The sequence below is a fragment of the Patagioenas fasciata genome, chromosome 17 (genome assembly GCF_037038585.1).
Source record: "Patagioenas fasciata isolate bPatFas1 chromosome 17, bPatFas1.hap1, whole genome shotgun sequence".
NCBI lineage: Eukaryota > Metazoa > Chordata > Aves > Columbiformes > Columbidae > Patagioenas > Patagioenas fasciata.
Genome location: NC_092536.1, coordinates 14,009,537 through 14,031,348, shown reverse-complemented (window position 1 = coordinate 14,031,348; position 21,812 = coordinate 14,009,537). Strand labels below are relative to the sequence as shown.

The window sequence follows — 21,812 nt, the reverse complement described above, 5'->3', positions numbered from 1 at the left end:
ATGGTGCAGCCTAGCAGTAATTTCTCTGCATTTTTACAAATGAGCCTTTTAAAATAGGTTATCAATGGTCAGGAGGCTCATTTGACAACCCTGCGATCTTGGCCAGTTTAAAGGCCAACAGAGAGCCGCGCTGTTCCGGGTGAGCCCGGCCCTGCTGACAGCCGACACCGTTCTGCAATGGGGCTCCCATGGCCTTTCCTCCAAAAGAGAACAGAAGAGCGGTGTGAACCTCAGCCTGCTCTCTCTGTTCGGACTTCACTGCTCCTCCCAACCCTGCCCTGGGCTCCTTTGCTCCCGGTTCATCACTACAGTTCTTACTACTTGCCTTTATCCTGCTGACAATGGATTCATAGCAGAGATTAAAAGTCAACAATTGATAACGAGAGTTAAGTCTATGTGCCTCCCTGGATACCTGCTGAATACTTTATTTTTTTAATAAAGACTTTATTGTCACAGGAAGGAAACTCCCCTGGTGAGCGCCAGCAGTGAGGACGGGGTGTCTGTGGGTTATCTCCAGTGACTCACACTGTAATTCCCATCACTTGCACTGGTTCACAAGTTCTCCCACCCACTCACCTTGTAACCCTTGGCAGCTCCAGCGATCCCATCCCCATGCTGCTCAGCATCAGCCTCGCTGCTGACAAAGGGGTTCAGGCCCATCTGGTTGAACACAGTTATATTTATGGATCTGTAAATCACAGGTTCCACGCTGTCCTTGCACGGCTGCCCCAGCCCTTGGGGGTCCATGGGTTTGGCTGGAGCCCATCCCTGTGTTTGCGACACCTGTGCCAGGGGTGCAGAGCTCCCAGGTGACAGCGGGTGGCACAACTGTCCCCAAGCTTTCAGGGGCTTTCCCGAGCAGTTTCCCCACGTGGGCTCTTGTATGGGGACACACAGCACAAAAAAACAAAGCCATCACAGAACCAGCATTTATGAGGGTGAATGCATCAGCCCGTTGCTCAGAAGCCACTACACAGAGGTGCCAAGCGGGGCCACAGCACGGTGGGGACAGGCAGCTCCGCTGGCAGCAGCGGCAGCGTGGGGACGGGACGTGGAGCAGAGTGGGCAGACACGAGGGTTCACCAGGGAGCCGATACATTGTACAGAGACCCCCATGCCCCCCCAGGAACTGGCCAGTGAGAAGCAATGGGACCAGCTCGCTCCTCGCAGGATGCAGATGAGGTTGCACGTCCATGATGGCTGCAGGGAGCACAGTGTCCACGCTGCGAGGCCTCGCAGCTTGGCAACCTTGTGCTCAACTCTTGCCTTCACATATTTTTTCCAAAATGTGCTAAAACCCCCTTCCCTTCCACTTTAGGCTGCTCATCGGCAAACCAGCCTGGGGTGGCTGCAGCAGTGCTGCTGGGGACCCCCAGGACAGCACGGCAGCCAGGGCGAGCTCCAGAGATGGTTGCTGGGGAGGGAGCAACACTGAAAAGCACCTGCAGAGCCTGTCCTGAGCCACTGAGTCTGCGAGGGGCAGCACGGGGGCCGAGCTCCCACGATGGCTGGGCGGCAGTGCGGGCTGTGCTGCTGGGGAAGGGGGAGCCAGCTCCAGGCAACCCAGCCCAGGGATGCTGCTGGGGACCTCGGGGACAACGCAACAAACCTGGGCTCCTGAGCACCCACACCCAGCACAGGGCTGGGGCAAGAGCCTGGCCCAGGCAGGACCACAGCCACCCTGAAACAGCCAACGCCAGCGGCTGGGAAGGTGCAGTTGGGCTTCTGCTGTGCCAGCCACACCAGTGTTCCCGAGGTCCCTGCCCAGCCGCTCGCTCTGGCTGTGTCCTTTCTCCACATCATGTCCCCAGCTGCTCCTCGGCCCCCTCATTCCCAGCATTTTAGGAGAGCGGCCCTGGTGGGGAAGTGCATTTGCCCCTGCCTCCTCCCGCAGGAAGGGCTCAGCAGGAGGCAGGGGGCTCCATGAGATCCCACACTGCAGCCAGGATGAGACCCAGGATGGGCAGCGCTGGGCTACCTGCCCCGGTCCCAGAGTACCCTCTGCATCCCTCTGCACAGCTCTGCATCCCCAGCTGTGCAGATGGGCCAGCAGAGAGATCTGCTGCCTGGCGCCTGGGTGTGCACAGGGGAAGGATGCGGCTCCTGGTGAGCAGGGCAGGCAGTGGGCTGAGCCTCAGTTCCTGAGTGCTGGGGATGGGGAGGGGGCAAGCCAGCCTTCCCCGCGCTCTGCGGGGAGCTGGTGGGAAGGACAAGCACCCTCGACATCTCTGGATGGAGCCACAAGCCCAGGGCAGCCCCGGTGGCTCTGCTGCTGAAGGAGCGGGTGGAGGAGAGGGGGTCTCTGGCCTCGCCATGCGGCGGGGTCAGATGCTCCCATCACCAGGCGCCCCCGTTCCCTGGGTATCATCTCTTGCAGTCCTCGGTGTCGGTGTCCGGCAGCCCGGCGGGGGGCTGGGGGCTGGGCTGCACCGCCTGCACCCTCTCCTCCAGGCTGCCGCTGGGGAACACCACGTACCGGGCGGTGACGCGCTGGGGCTGCGGCTCCCGCAGGTTCTCCTTGCTGTGCCAGATGCCGTAGCCAAAGTAGACGAGCAAACCTGCAACGGAGGACAGGAGAGCGGTGGTTTGGGCAGAGGTTGGTGGCTGGCAGGGATGCAGTCGGCACCCCATTGGAGCAGTACAAGCCACGGCACCAGGGGGCGGTTCAACCAGCTGCTTGCAGGTGGGAAAGGACTCTGAGGCATGTTGAGACCCCAGGAGGGGCAGCCCCTTGCTGGGAAAGGCTCCCCCAGCCCCAGCGAGCTGGGGGTGGTTCTGGGCCAGAGCTTGGAGGAGGATCCAAACCTTAACAGAACAAGCTGTTAACACTATGGGAACCAGAGAGGGTCAGGAAAACACTGGGAGACCTCGGCTTGTGCCTCTGAAGGGGAACTGGAAGCCAAAAGGGGCACGATGAGCTTTATAAACCCATCACTGAGGGAAAAGACATCCTGAAGCCACCGGCTGGTGCCCAGACAAGCCCAGCTCCCCTCTGCCCCGAAGCAGCCACCGCGGGAGCACTCACCCAAGAGCAGCCAGACGGCGAAACGGAGCCACGTCATGTAGCTGAGCTTCAGCATCAGATAGATATTGAGGATGATACTCAGTGCTGGGGAGAGAGGCACCAGGGGGATCTGCGGGAGAAAGAGAGCCGGGGGTGGTGAGACCATCCTTAAAACCGCACGGACAAAAGCCAGAACTGGTAAACGTGCGGGACAAAGTGATTTTCACTCCGGGCTTTCTGAAAATGATTTTTTTTTTCCAGGAAGAAGGCAGTGAAAAGGAACAAGGGCTGGATGGGGAAGCAGGAGTTGGGAACCAGGCTGCGTGCTGGGCTGGTGGGGTGGGCACAGGCGCCGGAAACAGCCCAGAGGCACCGTCACAAGGACCAAACAAGCCCCCAGTGCAATCCGGAGTCCTTGCTGGAGAAGTGGGGCAGAGGGGAGGTGGTGTCACCGCTGGTGTCAGTGTCCACGTGCCTGCACTGCACTGGGCAGACAGGCTGGAAACTGGAGAGGGGGAGCACGAGATGCACCAAAGTGATTTGGAGGCTGAAGAAAAGAGCTCCCCTGCACAGCTCGAGGGGGGACTGAAGGCAGGAGGGGAGCGGGGGCTGTGGGGATGCAGAGGAGGGAGCCCAAGATGGGCCCGAGCAATCCCATGGGATGGACACGGAGCTGCTGGCCATGTCCCCTCCCAGGGACTAGTGATGGTGCAGAGTGACACCACAGGCGCCAACGCCTCCCTGCACCCCGTGCTTGCTGACACCATCCTCCTCCTCCTTCAGCAGATGCGGTGCCTTCACCAGAGCAGGGTGATCGGGACCTCCCATGGGTCCATCGCAGCTGCTCCCACCCCACCGATCCCACAGAGGGACTGATCCTGCCTGGGCCCCCCAGCATACCTGGAAGGTCCGTGTGCCACGCTGCTGCTCGTGCGCCCAGATGAGCAGGAGGCTGAGCAGGAAGCCCAGGCTGAAAAGGACCAACAGCAGGGAGTAGCTCCAGGTAGGCAGGTGGAGGTGCGTGTTGCCAAACACCAAGATGGAGCAGAGGCAGATGGCAGATACCATCAGGGTCACCACGGCCACCGTGACCACCTCGCCTGGGTAGAAGTCACTGAGGAACTCCAGGTAGGGCTCGAAAGCTGCCTTCAGCTGCCCTGGCTCCCGGTGCTCCTTGCTCTTGTCCCTGTCCACCAGCTGCAGCTTGTCGGAGAAGGACTCGTACTCCTTCAGCTCACCAGCAGACGGACCCTCGCGGGGCTCGGGGCTGGGACGGCCACCGGCCGCTGGCGCAGGGGCATCCGCCTTCTGCTGCTGGAAGCGCAGGACGATGATGCTGGCAGCCACAAAGGTGTAGGCCAGCAGCGTGCCAATGGACAGGAACTGCACTAGGGCCTCCAGGTCAAAGACAAGAGCCAACAGGGCCATGAGCAGCCCGAAGACCACGATGCCAACAACGGGCACCTGCGTGCGAGGATGCACTCGGGAGAAGACTTGGAAGAAGAGCCCGTCCTCAGCCATGGCGTAGACGATGCGCGGCAGGGAGAAGAGGTTGCTCAGCAGGACGGTGTTCATCGCTGGGGGACGAGCAGAAGAAGGTGGACCATGTCAGACCCAAACCACCCCTGTTCCCAGCCCCCATCACAAGCAAGGTGGGCAGCTCCCACCGCTGCTGCCTGTACTCACCGCAGATGGAGCCAGCGGCCACCAGGAACCCTGCCCAGGCGTAGCCCCTCCTGTAAAATGCATCTGCCAGGGCGGAGTCGGGGTCCAGCGTGTGCCAGGGCACCATCAGCGTCAGCACCACCGACACCAGGATGTAGGCCCCGGTGGCCAGCCCCAGGGAGAAAGCGATGGCCCTGGGGACAGCCTGCTGCGGGTTCCTGGCCTCTTCACTGGAGGCCGCGATGACGTCGAAGCCCACGAAGGCGTAGAAGCAGGTGGCTGTGCCGGCCATGATGCCTGACAGCCCGTACGGGGCAAAGCCACCCTCCTGGGAGCTCCAGTTCTTGGGCTGCGCGAGGACGAAGCCCATGATGAGAATGAAGAGGATGACACCCATGCTGATGGCTGAGAAGACGTGGTTGAGCCAGGAGGACACTTTGGCGCCGAAGGAGATGAAGGCAGTGGCTACCAGCAGGATGGCGGCTGCCAGAAAGTCGGGGTAGCGGGCCAGGAACGGCACCTGCCAGGTGCCCACGTGGGTCTCGGTGAAGTTCTTTATCTTGTGGTTGAAGATGGAGTCCAGGTAGCCACTCCAGGCCCTGGCCACCGCGGCTCCCCCGATCATGTACTCCAGCAGCACGTTCCAGCCGATGAGGAAGGCCCAGATCTCACCCACGGACACGTAGGTGAACATGTAGGCAGAGCCTGTCTTGGGTACCCGGGCTCCAAACTCAGCATAGCAGAGAGCAGCCAGGAGCGAGGCAAAGCCGGCAATGATGAAGGAGACGATGACAGCGGGGCCAGCGATCTCCTTGGCCACGGTGCCTGTGAGGACATACAGCCCGGAGCCCACCATGCCCCCGATGCCCAGCAGTGTCAAGTCGATGGTGGAAAGGCATCTGTTGAAGGATGTCTCCATCATGTCATCCTCCAAAGTCTTCACGCGGTTGAGTTTCTGGCAGAAGCGGGTCAGGTCGGCAGAGCGAGGCAGCCATCTCGCCATCCTGCAGCAGCAGGCCCTGCCCTGGGCAGCGCGGGGGCTCCGCAGCGGTGACCCCTGCCCGAGACCTGCGGAGAGCAGGGAGGGGTGAGCGGCCCCTCCTGCAGGGAGGTGGCTGGTGGCGAGGACAGGGTGGAAAGCCACCAGGGCACATTCAAGGTGTCTCCCACTCCTCAGCCAGTGTGGGGCTCAGCACCGGAGCACGTCCCTGTCCCAGGGCGGTGGCACAGGACACCAGACACCGAGCACAGGTCGTACACCAAGTGGGACGGGAAACCACAGGACCCCCAGGGCAGCATCTCCCAGGCTTGTCTTCTTAAAACAGAGCAGCATTAAAGCCCAAACCAGGCTGCTCTGGCCCTGCTGGAGGTGTCTGTGCTGCTTCCCCTCCATCTTATTCAACATCTACCTGACCCTCTCCCATCGTGCTGCCAGATGCAGCGTCTCCCCACACTCAGCACCTCACTGCGTCCCCAGGGAAAGCCCAGGTGCAGCGCTGAGCTGTGCAGCAGGAAGCGCAGAGCAGCTCCAGCGAGGACGTGGACATCCCTGGCCAGGTCAGGAAACACACCCAGTGCCCGGGGACCAGCCCTGGCTGGCACCTGTCACCAGGACAGCGGGAGGACGCAGCCCTGGGGACCTGCAGGTGCCGCCTCACAGCTGATCCATGAGGCAGTCTGGGATTTCGGGGATGATCTCCCCTTCCAGCCACCCCCCTGCCCACGCCAGGATACGTGCCTCCCCACATCCCAAACCACGGGTCCTGCTCAGAGGGCTCATGCTGCTTGGTGCAGCCCCGCTCCCTGGATCCACCTGTTTCGGAGGCTAAAGGGTCCCCGAGAGGTCGCCGCGGGCCGATGACATGATACCGCTCTGTGGGGACAACAGGCCTGTTGGCACCAACCCTGCCGGCCGAGACCCCTCCAGCCCCGCTCGCCACCTGCATCCGCACCCCCGCGAACGGAGGGGCTGGCAGAGCTGGGGTGCCTGACCCCAACACGCCCCGCAGCCGCAGCCGGGCCGATGTGCAGCTCAACACCCCCGGGTGAACATGGAACCTCCCGGGTTGGGGGGTGGTCGCGGGTCGGGGTTCACCCTCCGGACTCATCCCCGGGCGGGCAGGGGGGAAAGTGCCGGCCCTGCTCAGCCCCAGCGCCATGCGGGTCCCCGGGCGGTCCCGAGCCCCGGCCCCGCTCCCCCGGCCCGGCCCCGCTCACCTGCGCGGCCAGGGGCCCCGCGCGGCTCCGGCCCCACCTGCTCCTCGCCGCCGCCGCCGCTCCTGCCCCGGCTCCGCCTCCCGGGCCGGCGGAAGGGCGGGGGCGGGCGGGGCCGGCGGCCGCGGGAGCCCCTCGGGGGCCGCCCGGGAGCGGCGGGGGGAGCGGGGCCGGGGCCGGAGCCTCCGCAGCCGGGGATGCTGCAGGGGGACACGAACCCCGCCCCAGGGGTGTCACCCTCGGAGCCGGCAGCAGCGGTTGGGGTGACCGGGGAGCACCCCCAGCCCCACGTTGAGCCTGACCAATGTCTGGCAGCACAGCAGCAGCGTGGGCGGGTCCCCACGGTTGCGGGGACAGCGGCCCCGCCGGGGCACACGCTGGAGTGGCCGCTGCGGCCTGAGCCACGCGTGAAGGGTACAGCGGAGGATGGAGTCGTTATCCCAAATCCCGGCTCCTGATGGAGCAAAGGGCTCAGACCCCGCTCCTCTCCTCCTGGCCATTCCAAGGAGCGATCCGCCTCTGCCCCCGCGCTCTGCAGGACGGGAGCCTCCTCTGCGCTGGGGTGTTGGCTGGGAAGCAGCAGAGGTGTCGGGGCAGCGGCTGCAGGGGCGGCAGCGGAAGGTGAATTCCTCAACAGGCCTTCAGGAGTGAAGAAACCTGGTGCCTGGGCAAGAGCACAACGACTGAGCAAAAGCAGGTGGTGCTTCCACCTGGCCCCAGGTGTCTCAGCCCGGTGAACAGGAGTCACCCCTCCCTGTCTCCAAGTGAAATGCATTTATTTTCCGCAAGTGCTTCAGCTCTTCTTGAACCATCATAAACCTTCTGCTTCTCCAGCCCAAGCAGGCACCTGCTCCACCTGAACCTGCCTTCTACAGGCCTCATGTAACGCTCCAGCTCTTCCCTCTCCATGTCACCTGCAGATTTATTTCTACCCGGTCCGCTCTTAGGAACCACATTTTCAGACAGAGGAGTCACTGAAAGATGGTCCAGACCACCGGTGTCCTCAGGGCCTTTTGCAGAGCCTGGTCCTGCTCCCCTGCACCCTCTGGGGATGAGGGGACCACGTTAGGGTGCTGGTGCACCCACGACCTCACAGCAGCAAAACGTTTTTAATTTTCTTCTCTGCTTCCTTCCTAATGTCCCATTTGATTTTTCAACGGCTACTGAGCACTAAAGCTGGTGTTTTCATGGACCCGTAAGTCACAACCCCAAATGCCACTCGTGAGGGGTAATGGAGCCCACTGTGCAATGCTGAGGGCTCCCAGGTGCAAAAATTCACCCTTATCAACCTCCTTACATGGAGGGGACCTCGTTATCCTCCTCATCAGCCTGAAGTTCAGAAGAAAGAAGCAGGAAACAAGACCTGTCCCTTTTCACACCCATCATTCTCCTTCCTCCAGCTGCGGGGCTGGCACAGAGCTGAGCTCCCGCCGGTCGCCTCGCACTGTGACGGGTATTGCCACGTTGCTTCTGGCACATGAGGAGACTTGGGCAGGAACTTACAGTCCAGCTCCATGGATGACTGAAGCCACCGGAGCTGCCACCAAAGGGGTTCCCAGCCATGCTCCTGGGGCACTGGTCAGGCGCTCCCCAAGCAGGCGAAATCCAGAAACCCTTCATGGCGTGTCCAGCTCCTTTGGACCAGACGACACAGCAGTAACAAACTGCAGCAGCACAGGGACAGCCAGTGCTGTGGGACAGCGTCACCCTCTAGTGACACAAAGGCACTTGCTTGGAAAAATATTGGTGTGTGCTGGTGTCGCATGGCCCAGCAGTGCTTGGCCGGGGCTGAGCGAGGCTTGGAATGGTGCCGACCCAACACTTCCTGCTCATGAGCTACCCCAGGTGCTCTGTTCTCAAGATAACCCCGTCCACCAATTAACCACGTCTGACCGCCTGCCGCTCTCCGCCTCGCACGGAAAACCTTGCTGAAACACAACCTGAGCACAGGCACGGAAAATTCCAGCTTGGATCGGCAGCCTGGCAGGGCCGGGAGCTGCCGTTGTCATGGCAGTGCCGGAGCAGCCGCCGCGATCCCGGCACCGGCCGCCCCCGGAGAGCAGGCGGTGCAGCCGGCAGGAGCAGCTGTCCCTGGCGGGAGCTCTGGGCTCTGCTCTTTGTGGCACAGGACAGCGAATCGCAGCTGAACCCCCGCAGCAGCCCCGACCCGCTGCCCCCGAGCTGCTCCCTCCGCACCATTGGCTCCGTGGTGCTGGAGCGTTCAGGTCAGAGGAGGGGGGTCAGCACTACACTCTACCCCCAGCAGCCGGGTGTTCTCCTTTCCTGCAGTAGGACCCAACATTCATTCCCACCCTCCTCATCCCACCTCGGGAAGCAGTTTCCTTGCTAATGGCTCTGCCCACAGCCAGAGGGACACAGATGCCTTCGTCACCCGCTCTGCACGTGTGCTTCCAGCCTGGATGAAGGGGTCTCCGAGGGGAGCGTTGCCCACTCTGCTCCTCACCATGCCAGCAGGAGCGCTGGGCTCCCAGCTGACGGTCAAGGGGCGACACAGCTCAAGGCGGTTCATGGGGATCCTGCAACCGCGCTGGTCCCACATCAACCCACGTTCCTGCGAGGGGTTTTAGTCCACAAGGTGGAAGGCCCAGAAGAGCAGAACCTCTTGTCTCCAGCTGCTGACCCACAGTTGCACATTCCCATGGGGAGGAAGCACCCACCCATGATGGAAATTGGAGGGGGTCTCAGCTCTGAATTTGAAAAGCCTCATTGGTCTCTGTAGTTGCTGATCTTCAGTGTGTTTGTCTGCAGCAGTGGGCAACTCCTCCAGCACCACCACCACCTCTCCCTCCCAGACCACCCACACGCCCTCCCAGCACCTCTGCAGGGTTCGTCCCCAGCGGGCTCACTCCAGCTCCAGCGCTCTGCGTTCGTGTGAACGTCAGAGCTCCTGGTGCCTCGGGCAGCGAGTACTGACCCATTGCCCAGCCTTGGTAATTAACAGCACGCTGAATCTTCTGCTGGGAAGGGATTGCTGCAGCAGCAGCAGAGGATGTGGGCAGGAGGAGCTACCAACACCAAGGACGTCTCCCAAATACAAGCCTCGCTCTGGGAATGCAGAAAACCCTTAAACCGGGGGTGTCCAACTCGTTTTCACCGGGGGCCACAGCAGCCTCACGGTTCCCTTCAGAGGGCCGAATGTAATTTTAGCAGCTAAAGACTCTGTGTGGATTGCACTAAAGCCTTTGACAGTTCCAACTACCTTTATGAGAGCTATAATTAACCTTACCAGTCCTACTAAAGTATTTTCTCCATTTCCCCCCTGGAAAGCAAAACTATTTATTTTTAAATGAATGCATGTCTTTTGTTGTTTCAGTTACTGCAATGGTCCAGCATTCATCACGATTATACTGTGAGACCACAGAGGATTCACACTTCAAACCGGTGCGAAGGTGTGAGCAGCTCTGAGCAAGTTGTTCTGGGTGATCCGCTCCTGTGAGGCACCATCTCTGCTCAAGGTATGGCTCCTGTTTCAAATCTAGCTGCGACTAAATTCCAGTTGAGTTTTCATTTGATTTCAAGGAAAATTCCTGTTCAGGTTCTGTTTAGGTTGAAGGGAAAAGAAAAAAATAATCTGCAAAGTGAATGTGTGTTTTAGTTTGTTTGGGTCTGATCGCTGCCTCCTGGCCATGCTGTACTCACTGCTGTTTGCTGCACCCTGGGCAGGCTGACAGCCGAGGAGTTTTCGAGTAGCAGCGTCTTAAAGGAGCTTCCTTCCCAGTTATTTACGGCAAAAGAAAAATAACTCCCCTTAAGCCTCTCCCCAGGTTCTTCCCAGCACTGAAAAGGACCCCAGTTTCATTTCCAGTTCACCTACATGCCTTCCTCTGAAGGGAACCGGAGGCTGCTGTGGCCCCCGGTGAAAACGAGTTGGACACCCCTGCCTTAAACAGTGACCCAGGTGTAATCAAACCCTCCCAACACACAACGGCCCAAAGCATCTGAGCCCCCCCCAGCAGCTTCTCCACCTTGAACTCCACCTGCACGAACTGATCTGCTCGCAGACGGTCCCTCGCAACACCCTGTTCCCAAGGCAGCCACCGCCTCCCACAGCACAGCTCCTGCACCCAAAACGATCTTCTACTGTTTCCAGCAAGTGCCCCACTCCCTCTGTGCAGAGTCCCAGGATGCAACTCAGGCTCATGGGTTCATCACCTCAGCCTGGAAAGGTCTCAGAAGCACTCCAAGTTCAACCCCTCCCCCCAGCTTTAACCTGGTGCCCCCCAAACCCCACACTCCTCAAGCAGGCATGGGACAAACGCCATTGCAACCCCCGACATTTAGAAAGTTGCAGCCACAAAAGGCAGGACAGAATGTTTTATTTCTCACCATTTGCAAACTGGTTTAAAGTAACAAAGCAAAAGCTCTCAAGCCTTCTCTGCTACGCGAGTTGGGTGGGAACGCTGCAAACGTCACAGTCCAGCAACGCTGGGCAGGGGCCTGAAATCCTCCTTTAGTAAAGCTGATGCTAATATCTGCCTAGAGATCAACCTGGGAAGGGTAAGCCAGTTGAGGAAGCTGTTTCTGCCTCAGCACACACAGAAGCATCTTCTTGTAGATGAACTTCGGACTTGTTTTCCGCAGCCGCCACGGCGAGCGGCACCGACGGCGAGTCTGCCTCACTGCCCTGTCTGACGTGGCGGCCGCTCGCCTCTCACTGCCCACCAGAGACACGCTGCTCCTCCTCCATCGCAAGAGGAGACGGCAGTTCGGAGATCACGCTGCTCACCCGTTCGGTCTGATGGACCGGCACACAGGGCCCACCCGCACACAGCCGGGCTGGGTTCACTCCCTGGCTCACTGAACGGTCTCACCAAGGCTGCCGGTTGTGCGCGGTGATCAACACCCTCTGCTGCCCCTCCTCTCAGCAAGACGTGCGGTGCACACCCTGCTCGAGAAGAGGCAGCCCCAGGCTCTACGCTCATCTAAAGGCCTCAGCTACTTCTCGTGCAGCCAGCAGCCTCCTCTTGACACAACGTAAAGCAAATGAATTAACAGTCTATTCCATAGAGGGAAGTCAGAAGAAAACTCTGGAAAGTAAACAGCAGATGTGCTCATTCAGGAAAAGGCATTCTCGTACTCCGATTCCTTCTGTTGTAACTTCCGAATCAGCTCCAGTAAATTCATCTGTAAAGTCAGCTCCTGCAAAGCAAGAGAGACGTTTTTGCAAGAACACGATGCTGCAGGAAGCAGCAAGGACTGGTTTGCACCACCCACTCAAGAGCTCCTCATCTTCAGGGAACAACAGAAAAAACAAGCAAATACAAAGCAAAGCCTTCATTTTAAGCATTTCTATAAAATACAGGACAGTAACACCTTAATAGAGCCGCTGCAAACTGCAGCTGTGTCAGGAATCCTAGGGCTTCGCAGTCCGCTAAGGATTCAGATTGATTATTTTTGACCGCCGTTTAGCAATGAATTGAGCGCGGGCCAGGCGGCTCTGCAGGTGTCCCCAGGAGCGGGGCAGCGTGTCCCCAGCACGGGCACAGCTCCAGCACAGAGGGCAGAGCCGTCACTCCGGGTGCTCTCCAGGGGCAGCCTAAGCTGTGCTGGGGCATCAAATTCCCTCTGGGGATTTAATTCCCCTGAAAAAACTCCCTTTTCCACGGCTGTAATCAACCAACATCAGCTGATGGTTTCCTCGCCATCTGCTTGTTCTTTAGTTACACGTAGCTCACAAACCATTTAGCGCAGAGACTACACGGCAGAGAAGCTGAACCACTGAACCCTATTCTGTGACTCAGGCTTGCAGACGTTACCTTATGGAAACAAAAACTTACTTTTGTAAAAACATATCAACTGCATAAGCAGGCGTTTTATAGGAGAGACTGGGAAGAAACAGAGCAGCTGATGGGAAACACTGGCAGAACAGATCCCAGAACCACAGAATCCCAGAATGTGAGGGGTTGGAAAGGCCCTGGAAAGCTCATCCAGTGCAATCCCCCCATGGAGCAGGAACACCCAGCTGAGGTTCCACAGGAAGGTGTCCAGGCGGGTTTGAATGTCTGCAGAGAAGGAGACTCCACAACCTCCCTGGGCAGCCTGGGCCAGGCTCTGCCACCCTCACCAGGAACAAGTTTCTGCTCAAATTTAAGTGGAACCTCCTGTGTTCCAGTTTGCACCCATTGCCCCTTGTCCTGTCCCTGGTTGTCACCCAGAAGAGCCTGGCTCCATCCTCCTGACACTGCCCCTTTCCATATTGATCCCCAGGAATGAGTCCCCCCTCAGTCTCCTCTTCTCCAGCTCCAGAGCCCCAGCTCCCTCAGCCTTTCCTCACACGGGAGATGCTCCACTCCCTTCAGCATCTTGGTGGCTGCGCTGGACTCTCTCCAGCAGTTCCCTGTCCTTCTGGAGCTGAGGGGCCACAACTGGACACAACATTCCAGGTGTGGTCTCCCCAGGGCAGAGCAGAGGGGCAGGAGAACCTCTCTGACCTACTGACCACCCTTCTAACCCACCCCAGATCCCAGCAGTGACTCCTTACACAATGATGCTGTTCACAGGTACAAGCCAAGCTCTGGTTTGCCAGCCATCATAAAGCCAAACATAAACAACAGCTGGCAAACGGGAACCCTGTTAGGAGTTATTACCTTACAAAAATAACATAAAAGGCAGGGGCAGGAGGGACAGAAAGAGCTGCTTTCATTATACAGATGAGAAACAGAAGCAAAGGAAAAATAAGAGGCTCGTTCAAGGCTACACAACAGGAAACGTGTGGGTTTCAGAAATGCCTGTTTATCTTAGGTTAAGCAGTCTTTTCTCACTAGTAGGTTTTTAGCGACGTGAAATTTAATCGGCTCAAAACCCGGAGTTCAGAACAGCCCATTTCTGCATTCCTTGCAGACTTCTGTGGCATCACAACGAGACCTTGGGAGTTCCATTTTTTCATTCCTGTGGCAGCATTAAGACAACAGAGAGAAACCCAGGCGACTGCTCGCAAGTTTGAAGAGCGGATGCACTGGGGAAACCAAGAACAATTCTCTAATCACAGTCTGAGATCATCTGCAGCAAGTCACGTGCAAGAATTAACAGGATGCCTAACAAAAAGGCTTCTTGAAGGCAATTTGTACAGCTGAGCTAGGTACAAAAGCAATAAACCTACGCAGCCAATTATTTCAGCACAATTCAGGCCCGTTCATGAGTCACAGGACTGCGGGCTGCTGGCACAAGCGTTTCTTCCCTCCACACTGGCAAAAACATTGCAGCAAGCTGGGGGTGTTGCCCTGTCTAATGGGTTTCTGCGCTTTGTTATGAACGCAGTGCTGGGTCTGCCCAGCGCACGCTGCCCATCAGCTGCGGAGGCACAGGACGGGTCGTTCCGAGCCAGCGACTCGGAATTCACTAAGAGCAAGATTAAAAATTAAATAAAATAATAAAGCTATAAGACGGGAGCGCTGCCAGGCCGCACGCTCCCTGCCCAGCCCTGACCTGCGGGTTGGTGGTGATGTAGAAGCCGGACACCCCAGCCTTCTCCAGGGTGCTCTGCTGGTCTATCACTTTTTGGTCCAGCTCCAAGACTATCTTCTCATCCATCATTCGTTGCTCTTCTCGGATTCGTTGCTCCATGGCCTGAAAAAGATAACAGTCGAGAGGAAGAAAAGTGAAATATCTGACTTCCTCCTGCCTCGTTCTCATCTCTAAGTCTTTTACTGAAAGCGAACAGCAGCTCTGTCCCGAGGCAGCGACGGGTCCTGGGGACAGCAGAGAGCTGCGCGGCCCCAGCTCCCACCTCCTCCACCTGCCGAGTTCCACAGAAAAGCCACCGCGCCAGAAAACGAGGGACGTCACTGGGACCAGCATGCTTGCTGTGAGCTTGGAGGCCAGGAAAGACCAAGAGCAATGGAAGAAGTCAGCAGAGGAGGAACCACAAACCCCTCACAGCACCGCCGGGGCTGAAGAAAGACCTGGAGGAGTAAGAGAGCACTGAAGCTCATCAAGGTGCCTTCTCAGCTGCTCCTCGAGCCTCCACATTCCCTGGACACACAAGAGATGGAGCTGTAAATCACCCCTAGATCCTGTTTATTCACTAAAGGAGCTCAAGAACCCAACTTTGCAAATGGAAAGCCCATTTAATCTGTATTGACAACAGCAAGCTGATGCCTCGCTTGGCATGGCAGGGTGCTGGTGCTCTGTTTTTCACAGACTGAGAACAATATCAAACAAGGACTTTGCAAAATAGCCTCAATCAGGAAAAGACAGCGCCTCCTGCCCTGCTGACATCCACCTAAACCTCAGCAGAGAAACCTCTGTGCGGCCTTTGAAGGAGAAACAGAGCAGAGGAACCGTGTGCTACATCAGGGGCGCGGGGTGCGCGCTCCGGGAGATGCTGGGACCCGCTGGCTGCAGAAACCGGCACCGCTGGGCAGCTCTGGAGGAAAATCAACACAGTAGAAACTGCCAGAGAATCCCAGAGTGTCAGGGGTTGGAAGGGACCTGGAAAGCTCATCCAGTGCAATCCCCCCATGGAGCAGGAACACCCAGCTGAGGTTCCACAGGAAGGTGTCCAGGCGGGTTTGAATGTCTGCACAGAAGGAGACTCCACAACCTCCCTGGGCAGCCTGGGCCAGGCTCTGCCACCCTCACCAGGAACAAGTTTCTGCTCAAATTTAAGTGGAACCTCCTGTGTTCCAGTTTGCACCCATTGCCCCTTGTCCTGTCACTGGTTGTCACCGAGAAGAGCCTGGCTCCATCCTCCTGACACTGCCCCTTTCCATATTGATCCCCAGGAATGAGTCCCCCCTCAGTCTCCTCTTCTCCAGCTCCAGAGCCCCAGCTCCCTCAGCCTTTCCTCACACGGGAGATGCTCCACTCCCTTCAGCATCTTGGTGGCTGCGCTGGACTCTCTGCAGCAGTTCCCTGTCCTTCTGGAGCTGAGGGGCCACAACTGGACACAATATTCCAGGTGTGGTCTCCCCAGGGCAGAGCAGAGGGGCAGGAGAACCTCTCTGACCTACTGACCACCCCCTTCTAACCCACCCCAGGTACCATTGGCCTTCCTGGCCACAAGGGCCCAGTGCTGGCTCATGCTCACCCTGCTGTCCCCAGGACCCCCAGGTCCCTTTCCCCTACACTGCTCTCCAACAGCTCGTTCCCCAACTTACACTGGAACCTGGGGTTGTTCCTGCCCAGATTCAAGACTCTACACTTGTCCTTGTTCTATTTCATTAAATGTTTCCCTGCCCAGCTCTCCAGCCTGTCCAGGTCTCTGGATGGCAGCACAGCTTCCAGTGTCACCACTCCTCCCAGCTCGGTGGCAGAGAGCAGGAGGGCTGCAGGGGACGAGGAGAGCTCAGCTCAGATAAAAAGCCGTGTGTACACAGAGGTGAGGCAATACAGCTTTCCTGGGCTGTACTGAGCTTCTTTCACAAGGGAAAGTCAGGAAGCACCAAATCCCATCTAAAACATAGGAAGATGACTTCTCTTGCAAGAAAGAAATGGCACAAGTTTCAACATTTTACTTGCGCAACGCTGCCCCTTCGTTGCACAGGCAGGTGTTCAGCTGGGGGTTTGTGATCCCACCGCACAGGAAGGGAGAAGGCACCGAGTCTGGGATGCGGCCGGTGGTTTAAGAGACCTGGGCAGGTCCACCCGACCGGGAGCGGAAAGACTGAGGGGAAACCCAGAACTTGGGTGAGAGGGATCTCGGTCCTGAACGGCCTGTAGGAGAGAGCAGGTTTGTCCCCCGGACGTCACCAGGGGCTGTCTGCAGAAGGCCAGACCTGAACAAAGAGCAATCGTTACTTACATGGAGCAGGAGCTGCCTCACGTAACCGTTCTTGGACGTACAGCAGTCAATTAGTGCCTTACATTTTTAATTATGTCTATAGGTTTGGGAAAGCTTTGCAGAACTACACCTCCTTAATAAAGGAGGATGCAGGACTGTGATCCACCAAAAGATCACCACACACCAGCTGCTCCGCAGAAAACACCTGGGGCAGGACTTTACTAGAATAAATGTAGAGAAATTCAGGACAACATGAGCTTCAATAAAAGGCGAGGCAGAGGAGCTAATTGCCTCCTTCACTAGGGGATGCTAATGAACCTAAGAAAGCTCCATCCTTAAGCATCCTGCAGTTCAGAGGTTCACACTGCATGGAAGATGTGAGGGATCCAAACACCTCATTCCCCAAAGACCAACCTTCCTCCCAGCCGCCTTGGCGAGACACCAACCACCGGCTCCACCTGCTGTGCTGGACGAGACTTTCCTTGGGTTTGAAAGGAAAACAGATTAAAGTGTCTACACACTGTTTAGGGTCAGCACTTGATTCTGGACTACAGAAAAGTGCCCAAATCTTGGAGAAAAGTAAGTCTTAAACACAAGCTTTTGCTTCAGCTCCGGTGACTGGTGACACTGTATGACAGGCAAAGTTTTTTAAATGCTGTGGGTTCCACTAGGAACACCTCAAAACTCCGTCTTGTACTACCCTGCTGGGAGCCCCGTCCCAACCCATCTCCTGGGAGCTGGGCTTCCAAACCTTTAACCGCAGAGGGCAGCTCCTTTAGACAGGTACCGAATGTCACGGCGATGATCGCTCTGTTCCCGAAATGCTCTACAGCAGAAATATCAGAGCATAAAAAGCCCTAAGAAATAGCCCTATTAACACCCGGCAGAAGAAAAAGAAAAGAAGAAAGGCCAGGGAAGGAAGCAGGAAGAAGTTGCACATCATGTAAGACAAGGAGAAATTACACATATGTGGTCTGCTTAATGAGCGAATACAATATTGGAAATGCTTTAAAAAAGGCAGTATAGCTTATTATTTGCTGCAAGCATAAGTTACTTCAACAGAAGCAAGAGGGATGGCTGATGGAGGTCCAGCCTGGCTTCAGTCACCTCGACAGCAAACAAGGGACACGGCAACACCAACAATCCGACAGCGAGCGCGGACGTGGCGCTTGTCACAGGTGGAGGTCAGGAAACAGCTGTATTTGAACAGTTAGCTGTTTGCCTTACCCGGAGCAAAGCACCTTCCCCTCTACATTTAAACGCCATCCACTATGACAACTAGCTACCTGCAATTTCCTTCACCTTGTAAAAGTCCCTCTCTCATCACTAATATACAGATAAGTCCTTTGGGACTAAAGAGGCCACTCGTGCTCAAGTTTCTCCAAACGCCTTGGAATGCTTGAAGAAACTATTTCTATGCTTAAGTATCTCAAGGTAGTTCCTGGTTATCAGTGCTACAAAGTAAAACATCACTTCTTTGAGTATTCTCTGCTTTTTCCTTGTTATGTCGTAAAGGCAGATTTCACACACCTTCTTTGCATTTTCTATCAACTCGCTCTCTATCTGTACACAGGTTTTGGTCGCTCTTATAACAAAGACTCGTTAAAGCATTGTGGGGAGAATCGCTCTATGGGAGTGGGCTCCTGAATATCCACGGTTCCCAGATCGAGCCCGGGTGCAGCTGCCTCAGCTGGTGAGAGCCTGGGCTGCCCTGTCTTGGGGGACAAAAGGAGTGGAGCCCCGAGTCTGGGTGGGTGTCGTGGTTGAACCTGAACTGGCAACACAACCACACAGCCGCTCACTCAGCCCTTCCCATCCACTCCCAACAGGGGAGAGAATCAAAAGGGAAGGGAGAGACTTGGATTTAGATAACACAGTTCAATAAAATCACAAAATACTAATACGCTACTAGTAAAAATATAGATAAAACAGAAATAAAAGGTACTCAAGGCAATTCCTCACGAACTCTGTCCACAACTGAGTAGCCAGTCCCAGTAAGCAGCAGCAGGTCCCGAACAGAGAAAATAAAAACAAAACGGCGAAAGGCTCAGAGGCCTCTGCAAAACAGCAAAAGGTCAAACTAAATGTCCTGAGCCAAACTCCCCCAGCTCCAGCAAACAGAGCTAAGAAAGAATGAGCAAGAGAAAAAATGCCCGAGAGCAAGAACACCCCAGAGACCAGAAGCTCCCCATTCTCCTTAAAAATGCAGCATGACACCAACGGGTTGGAACACTCTCATTGCTCAGTCTGGGTGTCAGTCCAGCTCTGCCCGTCCATCCCCTTCCTCAATGCCTCACACCTGTGGGCAGAGCTCAGAGTGTCCTTGGCTCTCAGACCAGAGCGATTAAAAACATTGACTCTGCCCTAGGGCGTAATCTCTTGTTATCAAACTATATCCAAATAATGAGCGTTCCTAACTGCATGAGGAAAATCAACCCATTTTCAGTCAAACCAGCACAGTGGGGAACCTCAGGCTGTGCCGGGAACACCAGACGGGACGGCTGGTGGCTCCTGAGGCTGGGGGGCGATGATGAGTTAAACCCTCTGGATGCTGCGATGCAGGAAGGGCCCTGCTCACCTGGGAGCCCCCCAGGGAAGGGTCACAAGCCCCGTACCTCCATCTCGCGCTGCTGGGCGGCGCGGAGCAGCGGCAGGTTGTGCGGCCGGCAGCACTGCTGGGCCTCCTTGTGCCGGTGGAATAGCTCCTGCTTCAGCCCTGTGGAACCGCAACAGGTCATGGAACCGGACACGTGTGGCCCCCAGTGTCCCCACCACCTCCTCACAGTGTCCCAGGCCTGTCCCCAGTGTTCCCACACCCCCCATGCACCCACTGCCTGCACCCCCAGCCTCTCCCCTGTGTCCCCCACTGTCACCCCTGGGTGCCCCAGCCCTGCCTCCCATTCCCTCCCTGCAGAGCCCCCGCCGCCTGCCACCCTCCCAGTGCCCCAGGACTGCCACCCAGTGCTCCCCCGCCCCAATGCCTCCCCACCTGCTCCCCCTCAGCGTCCCCAACCTGTCCCCTCTGTGACCCCCCACCCAAGTGACCCGGGATAGCCCCTCGGTGCCCCCCGCCGCTCCCGACCTCTCCCCAGTGCCCCTCGTGTCTCGGTCCCGCTCCCACCCGGCCCCCCCATCCGCCTGCGCCCCCCCCGCCCCCCGGTGCCCGCCCCCCAGCGCCCCCTACCGCCTCTCCCCGGCACCTCGGCCCTGCCGCCCCCGGGCTCTCCCCAGTTCCCGCCCGATGCCCCCGGCGCCCCCGCACCGCGGTGCTCGCTGTGCAGCTGCAGGCGCTGGCTGTAGAGGTTCTTCTCGGTGAGGTGCTGGATCTCCAGCAGGCCCTGCACGATCTCGAACACGGTCCCGTCCAGCAGCGCCAGCGCCAGGTCGCTCAGCGTCGTGTAGGAGAGACGCTGCTGGCAGGAGCTGCCGCCGCGGGCACGGCACCGGGTCAGGGCACGGCACCAGGCCAGGGCACGGCACCGGGCCAGGGCACGGCACCGGGTCAGCGCCCGCCCGCCGCCACCGCCTCGCCACCGCCTCCCCGCCGCGGGCCCCGTCGTCCCCCGCTCACCTGGGCAGCGCCTTCACCAGCGCCTGCAGCTCCGACAGCAGCCGGTAGTGCCGCTCCTGCTGCCGGGACAACTGCTCGGCCGCCGCCACCTCGTACCCGTACTCGTAGCCCCCCGCCCCGCCGCCGAACCGCTCCATGGCGCCGCGGAGCGCGCCCCCTCCCCGCCGCGCGCATGCGCGCTCCCGCCCACCCATCGCCCCGCCCCTCCAGAGCGCTCCGCCCCTGACCACGCCCTCTCCCCCTCACTGGCCCCGCCCACGTCCCCGCCCGTGTCCCCGCCCGTCCCGCCGAGCATCCTCCGCAGGAGCCGCTCCCGGTTCGGCAGCGGGGCCGGAGCAGCGACCGGCGCTCCCGCCGTTCCCCGGGCCCCGCGTGCGCGGCGGTGCCTCGATGGCTCGGGGCGCCGGGGGAGCGGGGCCGCGCACACGGGGCACGGGTCGGAGGGTTTTCCTGGAGGTTTCTCCTCAGCCCATCCCGGGGGATGCGCGCGGAGAGCATCTGCGGGCTGCCCGTCTGCTCGGGCTTGAAAACAGCTTGAAATGTTTTCATCTTATTAAAAGCGATTCAGATGGAGTTTGGCAGCTTTTGAGTTACTGCACAGGGTGGCTTTGTCACGGCTGGAAACGCGGTTGCCCCCCGCGCCGGGGAATTTCACTCTTGGGGCTTCATGGTTTCAATTCAGCCCATGAGCTGGGGATCGTTCCCTGCAGACGCTGCACCACAGCAAAGCTGGGCGGCATCTGTGGGTTCGCTGGAGAGCCCTGAGAAGGTCAAGGCCACTCGGCTGCAGGATCCTTTCTAATCCCTTAAAACACACAGAGTTTATTAAGTGCCTTTAAACTTCAAACACACCACTGGGATGGCAATGGTTTCTTTTCGTGGGCGCTGGGGTGCAGGTAATGAGATCAATGTTTAGTGCAGGCTGAGCTGCAAATTCATTTCACTCACCGGCTCGCATGAAAAGGGGCCCAGCTTGAATTTTCAAAACAAAAGATCCACTGAGATGTATTAAAAATGCCTAAAAAGTAGAAGCTTTAATATGACTTCAAAGCTTACAAAAGCTGTGCTGCCTGCTCGAGGGGAGTAGAAATGTCCATGCTAGAGAAGAACACAGAGCATCCCCAGTGAAATGGGGCATCCCTAAAATCTCCCTGAATTTTGCTCCTTTGTTTTCAACCCCTCCTGTTGGTTGCCTCAGGTTTCCATCCAAGGATCCCCAGATCCCATGTCCTGGAGAGGCTTTGGGTGGGCTGACTGCAGACCCCTCTGCCTATGGGCTACTTAGACCTCATGTGGTTAACCCTGCCATGTCTGTCCATCCTGCCCATCCCCTGCCTGCTCTTTCCTCAGCTTGGCAGCAATGTCCCCATGCAATTGTCGCTCCATATTTTGAACAGACATCACCCCAAGCCCATCCTTGGGAACCACCAGAGGTTTTGCTGCGTTGGAGCTGCCCGAGGCAGAGCTGTGGTGCAGAGCCTGGGGGACCGCACCGTGTTGAGCTGCTCAGGAAGGGAAAACAGAGTCTTTAATGAAAAGCTATTGGCTGTGCTGCTCAATGTTGGCTGGAGTGATGTGAAAGACCAGGACAGGAGCATCACTCACACTTTGTCATT

General features: G+C 57.9%; 2 protein-coding genes across 3 annotated transcripts; both read right to left on the bottom strand.

The window, feature by feature from the left end:
- Positions 1–386: 386 nt before the first annotated feature.
- Positions 387–6,962, bottom strand: SLC7A4 (solute carrier family 7 member 4). 2 transcript variants are annotated; one of them, XM_065851845.2, is made up of 5 exons: positions 6,887–6,962; positions 4,691–5,737; positions 3,905–4,581; positions 3,026–3,134; positions 387–2,558 (listed from the first exon to the last, which is right to left on the bottom strand). In XM_065851845.2, exons 2-5 carry the CDS (start codon positions 5,670–5,672, stop codon positions 2,365–2,367), a joined length of 1,962 nt encoding a protein of 653 aa, XP_065707917.1. In that variant the 5' UTR covers positions 5,673–5,737; positions 6,887–6,962; the 3' UTR covers positions 387–2,364. The 2 variants fall into 2 exon arrangements, with proteins under 2 accessions (XP_065707917.1, XP_071672081.1); XM_071815980.1 differs by having other exon boundaries at positions 4,691–5,770; positions 6,887–6,947.
- A 4,241-nt stretch (positions 6,963–11,203) lies between these two features.
- On the bottom strand, positions 11,204–20,360 carry LOC136109270 (protein DGCR6). Its single transcript, XM_065851807.1, has 5 exons — positions 20,197–20,360; positions 19,888–20,048; positions 19,241–19,341; positions 14,330–14,470; positions 11,204–12,043 (listed from the first exon to the last, which is right to left on the bottom strand). The coding sequence occupies exons 1-5, from the start codon at positions 20,331–20,333 to the stop codon at positions 11,960–11,962; spliced, it is 624 nt and encodes a 207-aa protein (XP_065707879.1). The 5' UTR covers positions 20,334–20,360; the 3' UTR covers positions 11,204–11,959.
- Positions 20,361–21,812: the final 1,452 nt, after the last annotated feature.